Here is an 18,562-nt window from a genome sequence, read left to right on the forward strand (position 1 = left end):
GTATTCATTTTTTTTCATAATATAGATGAATAAAATAGGACAAAAAAATATTGTAATAAGGGCGGACGGGGCACCGCGTGATAAGCCACCCATCCCGCGTGATGGCTCTTAGCACACCGACGCCGGTCCTTTGTCAAGCGTGAGGGGGGAGTGTTGCGTGATGGCCATCACGCAAGTGATGGGGTGGAAATCGAGGAAATGGAACGTTGGAAGGGAGGAGCCGTTGGAGGGGAGAGTGTTTGGCCGGAAAAAATGGTTGGTTGGTTGGTGTTTGGCCGGAAAAAGGTCCGTTCGGGTGATTTTTTCTTGTCGGAGCTCCGGTGATGAACGGATCTGGTGGTTGGTAGTGTCGTCAGGTACGGATCTGGTGGTTTGTTGGTTGGTGTTTGGCCGGAAAAAGGATGAAGGTGGCCGGAAAAAGGTTGGTGTTTGGTGGTTGGTGTTTGGGATGAAGGTGGCCGGAAAAAGGTCCGGTGAAGGTGGAATGAAGGTGCCCGGAAAAAGGTTTATCACACCACACCACCACCCCTACAAAATTCCATCAAAATGTGATGGATTTGGAGTTGGTGATGTGACACATTTTGATTGAGTGGGGTGTGTGATGAGTTTTGCACCACCCCTCCCCCCTAATAGGTCTCACATATAATTCTATAAAAAACCATTATGCTAAGGGTATAGGTAGAGGTGAAAAAAAAACCGTACCTGGAACCGGACCCGAAAAACACCCGGAACCGATTTTTATATACCCGGGTATTCTATACCCGAAACCAGAACCGACCCTACCCGTAGGGTATGGATAGGGTATGCATTTTGAGGTCAATACTCGTACCCGATTTATACCCGTAAATACCCCGACCCGGTCATACCCTATACCCGATACCCGGTTATACCCGAAAGCCGATACCAATTTTCTAATACCCGAAATAATACATGAGTTTTTATAGTATATTTTTATGTTTACTTTACAACTTTTATGTTTAAGTTTTGTAAAGTGCGTGTACTAAGTAAATAATTTGTAATTAAGTGGATTTATGGTTTTTGTAATATAGTTTAATTATTTTTGTAAATTACAAAGCAAATTTAAATTTTAAACAAATTAAAAAATGTATAAAAAAGTTACAAATTCGAAACCAGGTATTAATACCCGGTCGTACCCGGTTCCAATACCCGAACCGATCATACCCTACCCGGGCACATAGGGTTGAGATTTTCTCCTCAATACCCTACCCTAACCCTACCTGATTTCTCTTAATACCCGATTTTCCAATACCCGATCATACCCGAAACCTGTTCCATACCCGAACCCGGGTATTAGAAAAAACCCGATTCGTGCTACTCCAGGTATATGTAGTGGGGCACGGCTGGTCTGGCGTGGCCGATGTGGCCGTCGCACACACCACTACACCATTCTCGTGATAAGGGGTGCGGACGAGGGGATAGCAAGGACCGCAGGGCGGAAACTAGCCGTTGGCTAGTGTGGTTTTAAAAAAATAGTCGTTGGCTATTATTAAAGTAAAAAAAATACATATTTTTTTTTATTACAAACACATTATAAATAACTACCCCATTTTATAACAATAACATACCATTCTCACTACATTTCTCTCTAATAATTTAAAAACCTCTCTAAGTTTCTCAAATTTAAAACCATGTCGGACTCGGGTTACAGTAATATCAACACACAACCGGAGCCGGCTAAACCCGCAGAATAATCGCATAAAGGTAAGGAGAAGAAAACCGGAGAAGCGGGATTGGTGAAGCTCGAGATACAATTTAACGAATTGTCAAGTAGCCTCCTCCCGATTGGTGAAGCTCGACATACAAAAAATCGGTTTAAGAGTTTGGCATTTCTAGCCAAAGACTTTAGCCACCTACCGCTATCCGACCAAGCGATAATGGAGGAAGAAAAGGATCTTATTCGAAATAAATTGGCGGAAAAAAATAAAAACGCTATTTTTATGTATTTTAAATTTATGTTTTTATTTTCCATTTTATTTATGTTTTAATGAAGTATTTTAATTTATATTTGTGTGTAACAATAAAAAAAATTCAATAAAGCCCCGGATCACCTGAACCGCTACACCTTTTGAGGCTTGATTCAGGAGGGCTTGATTTTGTGTCACGTCAGCGCCTACGTAAGGCAAATATATTGGATCATTTGGGCTTGGATTAAGCCCCACAATCCTTAGCATAACGCACAGGATAAAACTTTCCAATACATAGAAGACAAAAAATAGAAAAAAAAATAACCCATTAGTCAAACCCATTGTTAAAACTTTACCATCATTTAATAATAACAGTAATTGAAAATCCCAAAGAACAAAATCACCATCCTCATCCACCAAACGAGGTTACAATTTTCAAACCCATCTGAAAACCAACCACCACAACTGTCCACCATGGCTGACAGCAACAACAACAACAACAACTCTTCATTGATCAGAGATGATTTACAGATTGTACTATCTGAAAAAGAACAAACCATAAAACAACAATTACAAGTCAAACGAACCTCAAACAAAGACCGCCACACCAAAGTTGACGGTCGTGGCAGAAGAATAAGGATGCCTGCACTTTGTGCTGCAAGAATCTTTCAACTCACAAGAGAATTGGGTCACAAATCTGACGGCGAAACGATCTAGTGGCTGTTACAGCAGGCCGAACCCTCGATCATTCGGCGATGGGGTTGCCGGTACAGGTGCAGCTTCCCTGGCGGTTTCAATTTCCGCGGGATTACAAGTGGTTGGTAGGAATCTTGGGACCGTTAGACCCACCAACCACTTGTCTGCACCTGTTGCTGGTATGGCGAGTCTGTGGCCCGCCATACCAGCAGCAAGATTTGGGTTTCAGCCTTCTGGTCCCACTGGAAACAGTTTGGGCACAGAAGGCTCGAATTACTTGCAGAAGATTGGGATTTCGGGGTTTGACTTACCCGGGATGAGTTTCTCTTCAATTTTGGGTAATAATCATAATCATAATCATAATCATAATCATAATCATCCGGGTTTAGAACTTGGGCTTTCGCAAGATAATATTGGGGTTATGATTCAAATGTATCACATGGGTCAGGCAAGAATGCATCAGCAACAACAGTCTTCAAAGGATGATGATTCTCATGGTTCGGAGAGTCGGTAGAAGCTTTAGATTATAATTTTGAATTTGTTATGAGAATGAATTATGAAGCCCTAATCTTTTAGCTTTATGGGATAATGTGGTTTCTGTTTTGTGTTGTACAAAAGAAAGTAGAGATTGGTGAAGATGTTCAAGAGCTTCATCAGTATCAAAACAGTTGTAAATTGCAGTTGCATTTTGTCTATGGTAGTGATACACACACATATATACATACATATTTGTTAACAACATATGTAGTTTACTTGTATAGTTTTGTAGGACCTATGGATTAAAGACCTTTCTTGTTTGGGTTGAGACTTTAAATACAGTGGCAGTGTGTTATGCTTTGAATACTTGTTTAGTTGTTTACGGTCAAATCACTTACACAGATTCTTGAGGCGTTTATGGTCTTATTTAGGCTGAGGGGTGTGGAGCGTGAGAAAGGGCGCAAGAGGACAGCCGCTCGCGCCCCGGGGCGCGAGCACCACACCACCGAGGCGCGAGAGGGGCGCGAGCGCGGAAAAAGAGGCAGGCGCAAGGTGGGTAGCGGCTGGGGGTAGCGTGAAGGGTTCTTGGGTTGCGTAAATAGAGCCGTTGGCTCATATAATGTGTATTAAAAAAAAAAAAATTTAAATAATTTACGATAAAATGAACCGTTTGAAGACGACACCGGTAAAAAAAGAGACCCACTAAGGTAGAACATCGTGATGTATATACGTTGCCGGAGATGGAATCCCGTTGACGGAAACCAATCTACCACCACCACCGGAACAACAGCCCAGACACCATCTCCATCGCCGTTGCTAAAGGGGGCTGCAAATATCGTTCAAGGAGGTGATGACCAGGTTTTTTAACATAATGGGTGGAGAGAGGGTCAATCACAACCAAGTAATCTGTAGTACAATCTTTACTTCATAATGTACAAGTGCAACTGCATTACAAAGTTGCCTTTTGTATATATATATTACTTCATAATCTGTAGTACAATCTTTACTTCATAATTTTTACCGTTGGCTCAAAAAAATGTGTGTTTTTTTAAATAATTTCTTGTTTTTTTAATAATACGTTTTTTTAATACATTTATAAAAAAATAAAAAAAAAACCGCTCGCGCCCCCTCTCGCGCCCCTCCACACCATGTCCCGGGGCGCGAGCAGAAGAATAAGGATTACAAGTCAAACGAACCTCAAACAAAGACCGCCACACCAAAGTTGACGGTCGTGGCAGAAGAATAAGGATGCCTGCACTTTGTGCTGCAAGAATCTTTCAACTCACAAGAGAATTGGGTCACAAATCTGACGGCGAAACGATCTAGTGGCTGTTACAGCAGGCCGAACCCTCGATCATTCGGCGATGGGGTTGCCGGTACAGGTGCAGCTTCCCTGGCGGTTTCAATTTCCGCGGGATTACAAGTGGTTGGTAGGAATCTTGGGACCGTTAGACCCACCAACCACTTGTCTGCACCTGTTGCTGGTATGGCGAGTCTGTGGCCCGCCATACCAGCAGCAAGATTTGGGTTTCAGCCTTCTGGTCCCACTGGAAACAGTTTGGGCACAGAAGGCTCGAATTACTTGCAGAAGATTGGGATTTCGGGGTTTGACTTACCCGGGATGAGTTTCTCTTCAATTTTGGGTAATAATCATAATCATAATCATAATCATAATCATAATCATCCGGGTTTAGAACTTGGGCTTTCGCAAGATAATATTGGGGTTATGATTCAAATGTATCACATGGGTCAGGCAAGAATGCATCAGCAACAACAGTCTTCAAAGGATGATGATTCTCATGGTTCGGAGAGTCGGTAGAAGCTTTAGATTATAATTTTGAATTTGTTATGAGAATGAATTATGAAGCCCTAATCTTTTAGCTTTATGGGATAATGTGGTTTCTGTTTTGTGTTGTACAAAAGAAAGTAGAGATTGGTGAAGATGTTCAAGAGCTTCATCAGTATCAAAACAGTTGTAAATTGCAGTTGCATTTTGTCTATGGTAGTGATACACACACATATATACATACATATTTGTTAACAACATATGTAGTTTACTTGTATAGTTTTGTAGGACCTATGGATTAAAGACCTTTCTTGTTTGGGTTGAGACTTTAAATACAGTGGCAGTGTGTTATGCTTTGAATACTTGTTTAGTTGTTTACGGTCAAATCACTTACACAGATTCTTGAGGCGTTTATGGTCTTATTTAGGCTGAGGGGTGTGGAGCGTGAGAAAGGGCGCAAGAGGACAGCCGCTCGCGCCCCGGGGCGCGAGCACCACACCACCGAGGCGCGAGAGGGGCGCGAGCGCGGAAAAAGAGGCAGGCGCAAGGTGGGTAGCGGCTGGGGGTAGCGTGAAGGGTTCTTGGGTTGCGTAAATAGAGCCGTTGGCTCATATAATGTGTATTAAAAAAAAAAAAATTTAAATAATTTACGATAAAATGAACCGTTTGAAGACGACACCGGTAAAAAAAGAGACCCACTAAGGTAGAACATCGTGATGTATATACGTTGCCGGAGATGGAATCCCGTTGACGGAAACCAATCTACCACCACCACCGGAACAACAGCCCAGACACCATCTCCATCGCCGTTGCTAAAGGGGGCTGCAAATATCGTTCAAGGAGGTGATGACCAGGTTTTTTAACATAATGGGTGGAGAGAGGGTCAATCACAACCAAGTAATCTGTAGTACAATCTTTACTTCATAATGTACAAGTGCAACTGCATTACAAAGTTGCCTTTTGTATATATATATTACTTCATAATCTGTAGTACAATCTTTACTTCATAATTTTTACCGTTGGCTCAAAAAAATGTGTGTTTTTTTAAATAATTTCTTGTTTTTTTAATAATACGTTTTTTTAATACATTTATAAAAAAATAAAAAAAAAACCGCTCGCGCCCCCTCTCGCGCCCCTCCACACCATGTCCCGGGGCGCGAGCACCACAACCAACACCCATCTTATCAAGTTTCTCTCTCTGCCACACGTCACAATATTATTGGCTGGCGCCCCCACTCGCGTCCCCTCTCGCGCCCCCCACACCCCTCAGCCTTAGTTGATTATTGACCAAACTGCTAATTGCGAGTCTACGATTATGTAATATGACAAAACAAGCCAACTTGGTTGGATTGGTCTGTCGGACCAGCTGGTTTTACTAGTTTAACGGTGTAATGTTTTAGTCTTAGGTTTCTAAACCGTTTTCTATTCTAAGTCATTAGTTTGTATCAAAACAGTTTAAACGATAAAGATGGTCAATGATTATAATAGATATACGCATCTACATATTTCAAAAATTAAAATCTATCTATTTTAATAAATAACTACTCATTTTTGCCACTTTTCACTCTCATAGCTCTCTTCCTCTTTCTTTTTCAACATTTCTATATTGATCTTTATATTTTAAGGCATTTCTATATATGAATTGAAGTTTATTTTTCTTGAATGTAAATCCTATTTGATTCATTCATTAACATTAATGGTTAAAGATAATAAAATAAGAAAATATCAAAATTAAAGTTACAGACCTATTAGAATAAAATTTTAAAATCATAAGTAATTAAAATCAAGGTAAACTATAACTTGTTTTTAAACTGGGATTTGAGCAGCAATGCATAATTTTTTATATAAGATTTGTTTCAAATTTGGATTTAAAATTTTCTCATATGTATTTGAATTTAGGAAAATATGTATTTTCTTTATTTTCTCCAACCATTTTATATAATTATTGCAAACATGAAGAATACATTTTATATATATCTCGGTGTTTAGCATTAAATCACTGAAGTTAAATATTATAGTTATAATCCATACGAATAACGATTAACTATATGAACTATCTATCATTTATTTATTTGTTGTTTTTTTTTTTGCATTATAAAAGGTTAGCAATAAGAATATCAATATTTAGTTTTCAATATTTTCTTTCATAACTCAAGACAAAAATGCTCCAGAAACATATATTTTATGACTTGATTTATACTTTTTTTATACATTCAAATATATTAAATTTAATATACCTTATAAGACAAATTACTTAATTAAAACATTCAAATTTTTAAACAAAAAAATCTGTTTCAATCTCTTTCCACTATTTTCGCTTTCCAAAAATCATTTAGGATATGAAAACCTAGAATATCGTTTTCATCAGTTATTCATTCAAATCATTTCAATATTATATTACTTAGTAATTTTAATTTTAGACAAATACAATGATTTGAGGTTATGTTAGTGTTACTTGTTGGGTAGAACGTTATTAAAATGTCTATTATAGTTTATATTCAAAATAATAAAGCTATACACAATTTTTTTTAAAAAAAACTTACTGTTATTTGAACATGGCTTTAAGGTTAGTATGTCTTTGTCATTTTCCATTCATATGAAATGAAACAACTCATTTTGTTATATTTAAATTTTGGGTTTTACATGTTTCTTGATTATACAATTGTTAATTTTAATATATAGAATTAATTAAAATTTGTCATATGCAGAATATTAATAACTACAGATAATTTATCATGATCAATCAATTTCATATTCTAATGATGATTATATCATTAAAGTTCAGGTAATCTGTTTTTTGGGATAATCATGTTTTTTTTTGGATAAACATAAGTAAATGATCTCAAATGACATTATATATATTAATTGATCAAAATGTATGTTATTTTGTGTGTATGAATATTTTTTTGTTAGTTTCATGGATATATATTATAATTTATCTAGAGTTGCGGTATGTACTTGAATAACCTTATTTGTCACACAGACAACTATACATGGCTATATCAAGAGTTATAAGCAGACATATATGTTACCTTATAAAGAGTTACAAGCAGACATGGACTAAAGATTTTGATTTTTGATAAACAATATATACCAACCAATACAATCACAAATGTAATGTACAAGGATGGAGTAGTGTCAATGTTTCTTTTTTTTGTCTGTCCAATTACAAATGTCCACTTTCAAAATTTATTAGTCAATTTCCAAATTTACCCTTAAACACACACAATTAACATCAATAACCAATATTGATGGACCCAATTTCTAAGGACATTATTGTCATTTAATAAGCAAGAAAAATAATCATTCAATATACCTTAAACTTTGTATTTTTCAAACCATGATACTTCTAATAGGACGGAGTGACTACTTATTTGTAACATATTTGTGTTATCTTTGTTATGTAATTTTTGTAATTTTCATATAAATTGTAATTGTATTAACAATATATGATCATTTTGTTGACTGTAATTCACTTAATGGTTAAAGTTTAAAATTTTTATCAATTACCCGTATAATACACGAGCCTCAATCTAGTAAATACATAAATAATAAAAGGTCCAACAGCTTACAGCCGGTTCGGTTTATACCGGTTTGAAACCAGCCAACTTGTTTGGTTTAATCAAAGTATTCTTTCCAAAAAATTTTTAAGTTTAAATGTATAACAACTTTAGAAAACCTTTAGGATGAAGACCAAGTTATCATTTTTACTTAGTTACTCAAACAAAAACTTACGTAATGCAATTTCATTACTATAATTAACTTAATATTTCCTATTAAAGCGTAATTCGCTTTCAAAAACACTTTCTATAACTAAGTTGATCGACTAATAAAATTAACTCGTTATGCAACACTAAACATAAACTTATTTTAAAATAATGTATAACTGGATATAAATTAATCTGACACTGTATCGTTATTTGTAATGATTTTGTTTTAACTTCATTCTGAACGGTGTTTCCTTCAATGAAAGAAAAATCATTGAAAAATGTTCTTGATGCATAATAAATAATACACCCGGTAAATAACGAGTAAATTGTGGCTTTCGTCTATAGAGTATGTTAAAGTAGTTATTTCAGCTCAATAGTTTAAGATTCACTTTTCAATCCCCCATATTTCATTTTTCTTACAATCAGATCCAACCCCGTTAAATTCCTTCTGTTAAGTGAAGGTCATTTTGGTCTTTTTATATTAGATGCACGATATAAAAGCACTATGTAAAACTAAACACTAACGATGTTAACAAGATTTGGTTCTAATTGCAACGAAAATGTACTAAGCTATTAGATTGAAATAACGAACTTAACAACAAACCGCGTAGACGAAAACCGTGATATAACCAGATTGATATTTGATCCATTTCCCGGGTTAGGAAGTTGGGCGGGTATTCGTCCGGTTGAACGGACCGCATTGACATTAAAAACAAAAGAAATTTGCAATAAACAGAATTCATGGTTTGTTAATAATATGGACAGCAAGAAGGTCATCGTTTGCGACAATGGCACTGGTGTAAGTAATTAATTAAACACTTTTTTTTACTTTTACTGATCTGGATCTGTTAATCGAGATCTCTACCATGTATCTATTGAATATTCATCTGCATTTCTTATATTTTTTAACCATCAAATTCTTACCAGATTTTAATAACTGATTTTAATTCGGTTTTGGTTTTGCTGTAATAAAAAACATTAACACCTAACGGGATTTCTAAATTTTTATTTTTTATTTTAATTAATTTATAATTTAGAACAGTAGATATGATAGGCGAAATATTTTAGCCCAAATGTATAATAATGAATTAATTATTATTAGTTAACAAAATTATTTAGGCGTAAATTCATTATTTTGGGCCTTTTTTTTTTCGGGCCCAAAAATTTCAAACCTCACTAAAACCAAAACGAAAATAAGAAACCGAACTGTTTTCATAGGGGCAATTCGAAGTTTCAAAAATGTTTCAATTAGGTCACTCAACTTTAAAAAATGTTTCAATTAGGTCACCCAACTTTCATATTTTATTAAATTAAAGGTCTTTAACATGTTTTTTAACGTTTTTATTTTTTGTTTCACATAGGAAATCTTTTTATCTTCTTTTTTATGTTGACGTTGAGTGGCAACGTGGATTTTTTTTTTGAATTTTTATATAATTACTGTTTTTTAATTTTTTAAAAAATAACTACATATATTGCAAATACCCCCACGTCTTATCCTCCATTTTTTTCTTAACAAACAAAAAAATTTGTGAGACTCGATTTGTAATTTTAATACACTTCTTGTTTTACTATTCTATGAGATATTCCCGTTTTCGAAAAACCAAACACTGAAGTTTTGGTTTTAGCCCAAAACCGACGCAAACCGAACTGTGCACACCCCTTTTTTTAATACACCTCTTGTTTTGTTTTTTTTTCCAAGCAAAAAACCAATACATATTTATACTAAAAAAAAAGGATCCAATTACAATATAGAGGCAGGTAAGCGGGCAACAAGCTGCGCTGCCACCCCTCTTGTTTCGAAACAAGATATTGCCATATTTTGTGATTTTATGATTGCGATTTTCGATTCAGTATGTCAAGTGTGGCTTTGCGGGAGAGAATTTTCCGACGTCGGTATTTCCTTGTGTGGTGGGTAGGCCGACGTTGAGGTACGAAGAAACGCTCATGGAACAAGAGTTGAAGGTGAATATATATGTATTTGAATAATGCATTGAAATATTTGATGAATATAAGAGCTTTGTTTCACTAGTGAATATAACTGAGGAATTTCAATTGATATTAGTTATGTAGATGTTTCTTTTGTCTGCGATTGATACAGGATATTGTTGTTGGTGAAACCTGTTTGAACTTGAGGCATCAACTAGATATATCGTATCCCGTCAACAATGGCATTGTGCAAAAATGGAATGATATGGGTCATGTTTGGGATCATGTTTTCTATAATGAACTCAAGGTGAGTATATGATGTGTGTTAGTGAATTTGATGTTATAAGAATGATATCCACATTTTATTTTTGGCAGGTGGATCCAACAGAATGCAACATATTGCTTACGGATCCGCCTCTTAATCCTTCTAGAAACAGGGAAAAGATGGTTTGTGATTCTTGAAACGCCGTTTACTTTAAGGTCCTCAAAGAATGGCATCGTTCGTTCATAAACTTAAATTGGGATTTATGTTGATTTTAGGTTGAGACAATGTTCGAGAAGTATAATTTTGCTGGCGTCTTCATCCAGATACAAGCTGTTTTAACTTTGTATGCTCAAGGTGCTTATAGGGTAAAGGTTTATTTTACAGTCAGTCATTGAGACCTATGTTTGAAGTAAATTTTATTCACCTTATGTTAACATGATGGTGAAACAGGCTTACTTACCGGATTAGTCATTGATGCTGGCGATGGTGTAAGCCATGTGGTAAGCAGTTTAATATTCCGTGTGTCTAATATTATGACTGAGTGACTGACCTCAATAGCAGAGATTACTAATAAAATAAACAGTCATCATGTGAATATTATTAACTACTAAAAGTTGTTTTTAGGTTCCCGTTGTAGATGGCTACTCGTTTCCTCATCTTACAAAGAGAATGAATGTTGCTGGACGCCACATAACATCATATCTTGTTGATTTACTGCTTAGAAGAGGGTGATTTTCTATGCTTTTTTCAGAAGGTGTTATATTCGTTATATAACTGCGCTTTTGTATGTACTGAAACTTGGTAATTGACTTGTTACATGTTAAGTTATGCAATGAATAAGAATGCTGATTTTGAGACTGTAAGAGATATCAAAGAGAAGCTCTGCTACATCAGGTAAATAAATACATGAATTCACATGTTTAATGGCTGTTATTATGAACTTGCAATGTGAAACTTATGTTTGATGTATGTTGTTTTTCAGTTATGATTACAAAAGGGAATATCAATTAGGACTTGAGACCACCATCCTTGTTAAGAACTATACTGTAAGTTATCTCTATATAGTGTATGTTTGTATTGTTTGGATATAGGGCTATTTTAATTTGATATATACTACTTCTTGATGATTTTAAAATGCATCAGCTGCCAGATGGAAGGGTTATTAAAGTTGGTACCGAACGGTTTCAGGCCCCAGAAGCTCTTTTTACACCGGTGAGTGTTGGTATATTTTGACTTATAATTCCGGATCATTATGATATCTTTTTTTTTACTACTTTCTGCTTTGTATACTGGATAAATTCACTTGCCCATGTATGTGTTCTCTTACATGCAATGCTTGTATACTTTTGTTACGAATCTTTGAATATTAAGATGGTTTGAACATTTGTTGTGCTGCTTTCTTCTCTTATTTACATAATCAAATTTAAGTGTTTTTTCAATAATTCTATCATTTTTCATTATATCATTTCTCACTTATACCACCACCAATTGTTAAAGTTTTTTTCTCTTTTCAGGAACTCATAGATGTTGAAGGAGATGGAATTGCTGACATGGTATTCCACTGTATTCAGGAAATGGATATAGACAACCGTATGATGGTAACACTTTTAAAGCATGCTCAAATGAACTATGTGTTATATTTGCTGTCGAGTTGTTCGTGCATCTATCCTTAGGATTCTGCTTGCCATGTCAATTTCATGTTACAAAAAAATAAAAATAAAATCATTTTACAAAAGAAAACTTCATGTTATTTACTGTTATTATGTTTATGTTTTTGCAGCTCTACCAGCATATAGTTCTGAGTGGAGGGAGCACAATGTATCCAGGATTACCTAGTCGGTAATACATTAGTATCTATTCACTTTAGATATTCTCTTAACTTTTATGTGATTTAAGCTTTCTATTATTATTATTATTATTATTATTATTTTGGCTAATTTCTTAGTTAAGGTTTGGATATTTTCAACACTTTTAAGTTTTAAGAGCCCTTTTACTTCATAAAAAACTTGAGTCACCATGTTTCTTCTATTATCAATTTCAAACTTAGTAACCTTGAGTGTTCATTATTAGTTTTTTTTTCTTTTTTCTGTTTCATTCAAGGCCTTACTGGAGTTGTACTTCTTGAACAGGCTAGAGAAAGAAATCTTGGATCGTTATCTTGATGTTGTTTTGAAGGGAAACAAAGTTGGACTGAAGGTAATATCTGAAATTTATCGATCATATGCACACAACCCATTTCCTCTATGTTTTTTTTCACTATTTATAAGGTGCAAACAAACGTTCATGAGAACATACTGTAGCTTCATCATTACTGTAGAGACCCAATGAAGCAATAATAAAGTAGATTGGAATATTTGGAAATTAATAAAACAGGTGAATATTAAAGATATACCTAGAAAAATAAATATGAGATTTAGATGCTAACAAGCTCTAAAATGTTCACTGCGGGCATCGTAGTATACCAGCATATACGTTTCTGTCAAATCTTTCTATGGATTAGCATAGGATGTGTTTTTTCTATTTTCAGAATTTCATGCATAAATCCTATCTGGCGGTCAATAATTTTATAAATGACTGTATTTTCATTCATTCTGATTATTTTGTATTTCTGTGGTCAGATTCAAGTTTATACTTACTAATTTTCTGTTTATTTATAATGTAGAAATTGCGGTTGCGCATCGAAGATCCACCACGAAGAAAGCATATGGTGTACCTTGGGGGTGCAGTACTTGCAGGAATCATGAAGGTGTCTCTTTTTTTCTTTTTAAAACGGGCCAGATAAAAAAGTGTGGCCAAAAAGGGAAGAGGGTGGGGGGGGGGGGGGGGGTGAGTAGGTCGAAAGGGTTAAAACAAGTTGAAAGTCAACCAAAGTCTATTTTAAATACACAACCTCCTAAATCTTTTTTGTTAACAATTTAAATTATTTTAACTTGATACCTATAACTCACACATTGATTATTATTATAACGAAAATTAGAGAACAAAAGAATAAAACTGTGTTTGCAAGCAACCCAGCAAAATATACAAAGTTGTCCCTTTTATATATAAAGAAGCCTAAAACTAAACGAGTCAAAAATCGCCCATGTTGTATTTTTAATGCATAGAATCTCTGAAATCACTTTATTTGAATTATTAATGGAATCATATTTGACACGGTCAGGGGCGGACCCACATAGGTCCGATCGGGGTCCGGGACACCGATGTTTTTTAAAAATTACTTAGAGACGGTATATTAAATTTTGTAAGGACCCCATAAAAATTAATACTTGGAACCCATACTATTAAGATTGAACTGGTACAGTGGAAAGTCCCTTGTTTTACTTGTGAGAGGTTGTAGGTTCAAGCCCCATCATACTCCTTTTTTGTTGTTTTTTTAATATCCTAGTCTTAGTTATTCAGTTAGGGTATTTGTGCTTTTTGTTAGTTTCTCTCATATAGTCATTATCACCATGCAACATATATAATGTTAACATGGATTTTGCATATTCTTTTATTATTTACCTTGTGTATGTATATTATAATTAATCATTTATTTGTGTTAGAGTTATTTTTTCATGTTTTGGTCAATTATGTAAGACCATATATATAGATTACGTTCATGTTTTTCGGGTATGAATTAAAAGTGTATGTTTCATCTAGTTTGTAATTTAGATTCTTTCTACTTAATCGTTTCCAATGACACCATAGTTCCGTGTTTTATTATGTTCCTCGCCTCGACCCGACCCGACCCGAATAACGACCGACCCGAAAAATTTTGTAAACCGAAAAAATTGGGACCCCATTGACAAAAAATCCTGGGTCCGCCACTGGACACGGTGACTACTTATAATAAAAGTAAGTTAGGTTTTATGGGCAAAGTGTTCCGGGCCCACGTGACCTGGACCAAAAGATACATGTTTGGCCCATACCCAATTTGACCCGTTACCCATCCCACTGATTTTGCCACTTCTGGTCATAAAGGAATCATTGTTTGTTTGTTTTACTATGTGCAGATGAATGTTTTCTGTAAATTATGATTATCTTCATAACATTAGTTTGTGAAACACTGAGATACCATATATGTTTTTGTTGAATTTTTGCAGGATGCACCTGAGTTTTGGATTAGCAAACAAGATTATCTGGAGGAAGGTGTTGGTTGTCTTAGCAAGTGTGGTTAGGCACGAGTTTACGCTATATTTTCAATATGTTGTTAAACAATAAAATATGAAGAGCTAATAAGTGGAACAGCTTTAGCGGTTTTGGTCATTATGTTGATTAATGTTACTGTCTAACAACGTTAGGGGTTTATATACTCGCATGCTATCTAAAACGTCACAAATCGGATAAATTGTTTTGAGTGCACGGCGGGAGCTGTGGCTTCTTTCATTTGTACACCATCATAGTGAACACACAAAGATAAGCATGTTTTAAGTTCACCCTTTGTAAATAAGGATTATTAGATCAACATGGTAGTGTAATTTTTTTCCATCAACTTTGCTACATTAATTATCGTAAAACGCAAAAAAACAAGCCAAAACGTAATAGTTAGATCGACCGAATCTGTTTTCACCGGTAAATTGAAAATGATCAATTGGTTATGGTGCAACCTTCGGGCATATGTTTGAAACTATAAAGAGAAGGCGTTGCCTTTCAGATATGGATAGGTAAGGATAAAACATAGAAACATTTTACAAAGGTAGCAAAACTTAAAAGCAACAATTCATGCATGATAACAATTAACAAGGATGTGACCACCTCTACCAAACACATTATTTTCTCCGCTTGGTTTAACAGCCTCAAACTGAACGATCTGAGATAACTTTAAAATCTTCTTACAATATGGTACATGTACAAACGTTCTTTGGATCATCGATGATCTCCTTTTCTGCAAGTTTAAGAAAAGTCAGTGTGTGCGTGCTTGTGTCTGCTTATTCCATTTTCATACAACGGTTGGGATTATTTATCTGATTACTAGTAAGTGGAAATAAAGTTGTGTATTCCAACCTAGTTGTTCCAAAAAAGCAATCCAAAGTTCTAAACACCCCGTATCAAAAGATATTATAGATACGATATATGCATGATTTATCAAATGACTTTGGTCAGACGCTCTATTGCAAGAGACTCATGACAGTAGACAACAATATTGACAGATTTACCCCCACCCCACCAGGAAATACAATAAAAAGAAACAAGAAAAACTGGTTCTTCAAAACATGAGATTCAAATTAAAGAAATAAAGTCTGAACACCTTTATTTAAATTAGATGAGATAAAATCCTGTTTAGCATTTGTCATTGTTTTATCATCTTTTATGGGAGCTCTAGAGGCCAAATCATGACATTGCATTGAAGAAAATGCATAAAAGAGCAGAAAAATACAAGAAAAATATAGCACATACACATTGATGAGAAAGAGGAAAAAATTACCTGTTTTTGCTTTCACTAACGACATTTGTACAACAGCATGCATGGTAATTACCCCTTTCGGAAGCTCCCCAAAAGGTGTTCGGCACTGCCCAACAGTTTTACTGTTTTCCAATATCTTCCCAGCATTTATCAACTTAACATCATTTGCTGATTTGGGTCCCCCTTTTTTATCTGAAAAATTGTTCAAAGATGAATTAAAAAAAAAACATTATAAAGTAATTCTGGAAGCCATCTTTGACGGATGTAAGCAAATAAATGAGGGCTAGATAAACACAGAACATAAGATAACCGAAACTTGTATTCTAGCATATAAGAAACCACTCCAGATTGAACATAATTACACCAAGATATGATTTAACACATAACATAAATCAGTAACCTCGGAACAGATGCAACTAATCGTCAAGCATTCATTTTGATAAAACACATTATCAGAGATTGGAGCTGGGGTCTCTCTGAAAGCAACCTCTCTATTCCTTTGGATAGAGGTACGGTTTTGTAAATCCCACCTTCCCCAGACCCTGCTAATGGCTTTGCTTTCGGTGAGATTTTCTTACTGGGTATGGTTGATTTATAGTATCAGAGATTACTAATCAGAAAAAAGAGTCCTTGTGCATGTTTATGAGCCCATAACATTGATGACTTTACTTTTCTCCTATTTTATAAATGATTTGTTATGAGAGTGGTTGTGTATTCATCAAAATACCATTTTATTCTTTTGTTATCTTGGAAGATATCTCTATTATTAACATGGACAAATTGCAGAACAAACCTTGACACTAGGTCATAGGCCCGTAAATGAACCGAACGTTCGGTGAACTGTTCGTTTATTTAATAAATGAACGAACATGAACAAAAAATTTGTGTTCGTTTAATTAACCAACGAACATGGACACATCATTTATGTTCATGAACTCGTTTATGTTCGCTTACTTATGTTCGTTTATGTTTGTTTATTTATGTTCGGTTATGTATTAATTGAAAATAACTAAATATTATCTGGATGAGTCATCTACTTAAAAGGTTTTATATTTGTTAATTTGTGTTCATTTGAGTGTTTTCATTTATGTCCGTTTATGTTTGCTTGTGTTCATTTACACTTGTTTATATATGTTAATTTATGTCTGTTCATCTTTGTTCAGTTATGTTCGTTTAGATTTTAAACAAACGAACATAATCGAACAAAAATGTTCATTTTTAAATAAACGAACATGAACATAAATATTTTTTCCATCGAGTATCCGTGTTCGTTTAAAGTAAAATAAACGAACACGGACATGCCCTTGGTCGTGTTCGTTCGATTAGTTTACAGGCTTTCGTTATTCATATTGATGAATACACCAGTCTCAATCCCCAAGCTCTAGGCTCTGCTGATTTTATTTGAGTTCGTTTGTGTTTGTGAACTGTTTGGGAACACATTCATTTTCTTAATGAACGAACACGAACATAAAATCTCGTTCGGTAAGTGTTCGTAAACACATTATTTCCTCAACAAATGAACATGAACACGGCCTTGTTCGTGTTCGCTCGGTTCGTTTACAGCCCTACTAGGTCACTAGTCCATACTTTACAGCTTGGCAGGCTGCCATCGACTTTTGGACGATTAGCACCGCCTAGCGCGATTAACTGTCCAATTAGATTAGTCCCGAATTAATCGGAGACTATTCTCGATATTTAGAGGTATGTAATTGAATTACTAACTTATTACAAATATATGGATGAACTTTTAAAGCAAAAACCATGTAAACACAAAAGAAACCTAAATCTGGCTAACCTTTGGGCCACTCGGCAACAATTCGTTCCTTGAGCATGGCAACGGTGGAAGCGGGAGAGTATCGAAAGGGACCGATATCCGATCCATCAAGCAGTCGAAACTTGAGCTCCAAAAGATCTTCCTCCGGCATTTGCAACAACAACAACAGCCTATAATATAATAATATCAGCTTAGTTACTTAAAACCCTAGGATCACACCTTTCCACAAATCACAATAATACTGTTTCTTTCAAAATTAACACAAACCTGCAGCAATAAGTTAAATTACAACAGGAACAAATAGATAAAGTAAAAAAGTAAAATATAAAAGGTGGATGAGATACCTTTGAATTGCAGTAGTAAACCTAGACCCGATATCGAGAGGAGGACACTGTTGATGATGAATGGGAATTTAAACACACTTTCTTTTCATTTTCATTTCAACTTTTTATAACTTATGAATTTGAATACGGTCAATTATATGCTTCTTCTTCAATTAAAACCTCTTTTAGTTATATTTTAATTAATTATAAAAAAATTTGGATTATTATGTCCGTTGAACTTCTGTTAAGTTTATTTTAAATTTTAACTGATGTTCAAGGATATTTTGATTAGAAGAA

General features: G+C 34.9%; 2 protein-coding genes and 2 pseudogenes across 2 annotated transcripts; 3 read left to right on the forward strand and 1 right to left on the reverse strand.

Annotated features, from left to right (window-relative positions):
* The first annotated feature begins 2,234 nt into the window (after window positions 1-2,234).
* On the forward strand, window positions 2,235-3,236 carry LOC143572024 (transcription factor TCP20 pseudogene; annotated as a pseudogene).
* On the forward strand, window positions 3,210-5,018 carry LOC143572040 (transcription factor TCP20-like; annotated as a pseudogene).
* A 4,333-nt stretch (window positions 5,019-9,351) lies between these two features.
* On the forward strand, window positions 9,352-15,036 carry LOC143572026 (actin-related protein 2-like). Its single transcript, XM_077057294.1, has 15 exons — window positions 9,352-9,393; window positions 10,446-10,556; window positions 10,693-10,827; window positions 10,896-10,967; window positions 11,061-11,139; window positions 11,236-11,285; window positions 11,410-11,513; window positions 11,611-11,679; window positions 11,768-11,831; window positions 11,929-11,997; window positions 12,300-12,383; window positions 12,566-12,624; window positions 12,915-12,981; window positions 13,448-13,531; window positions 14,868-15,036. Exons 1-15 carry the CDS (start codon window positions 9,352-9,354, stop codon window positions 14,940-14,942), a joined length of 1,164 nt encoding a protein of 387 aa, XP_076913409.1. The 3' UTR covers window positions 14,943-15,036.
* Window positions 15,037-15,418: 382 nt separating this feature from the next.
* On the reverse strand, window positions 15,419-18,353 carry LOC143572027 (membrane-anchored ubiquitin-fold protein 4-like). Its single transcript, XM_077057295.1, has 4 exons — window positions 18,287-18,353; window positions 17,964-18,112; window positions 16,190-16,360; window positions 15,419-15,649 (listed from the first exon to the last, which is right to left on the reverse strand). The coding sequence occupies exons 2-4, from the start codon at window positions 18,091-18,093 to the stop codon at window positions 15,597-15,599; spliced, it is 354 nt and encodes a 117-aa protein (XP_076913410.1). The 5' UTR covers window positions 18,094-18,112; window positions 18,287-18,353; the 3' UTR covers window positions 15,419-15,596.
* Between the last annotated feature and the right edge of the window lie 209 nt (window positions 18,354-18,562).

This window comes from Bidens hawaiensis, unplaced genomic scaffold (assembly GCF_021521415.1).
Source record: "Bidens hawaiensis isolate Kalapana, Puna unplaced genomic scaffold, B.hawaiensis_p1.1 tig00025700_1, whole genome shotgun sequence".
NCBI classification, from domain to species: domain Eukaryota; kingdom Viridiplantae; phylum Streptophyta; class Magnoliopsida; order Asterales; family Asteraceae; genus Bidens; species Bidens hawaiensis.

Coding starts and splice junctions, on each gene's coding strand:
- LOC143572026 (XM_077057294.1), top strand. CDS start 9,352: ATGGACAGCAAGAAGGTCATCGTTTGCGACAATGGCACTGGT. Junction 10,828..10,895: donor TTTTCTATAATGAACTCAAG/GTGAGTATATGA, acceptor TATTTTTGGCAG/GTGGATCCAACAGAATGCAA. Junction 10,968..11,060: donor CTAGAAACAGGGAAAAGATG/GTTTGTGATTCT, acceptor TGTTGATTTTAG/GTTGAGACAATGTTCGAGAA.
- LOC143572027 (XM_077057295.1), bottom strand. CDS start 18,093: ATGCCGGAGGAAGATCTTTTGGAGCTCAAGTTTCGACTGCTTGATGGA. Junction 16,361..17,963: donor TGTTGCCGAGTGGCCCAAAG/GTTAGCCAGATT, acceptor ACAATTTTTCAG/ATAAAAAAGGGGGACCCAAA. Junction 15,650..16,189: donor GTTAGTGAAAGCAAAAACAG/GTAATTTTTTCC, acceptor TTAAACTTGCAG/AAAAGGAGATCATCGATGAT.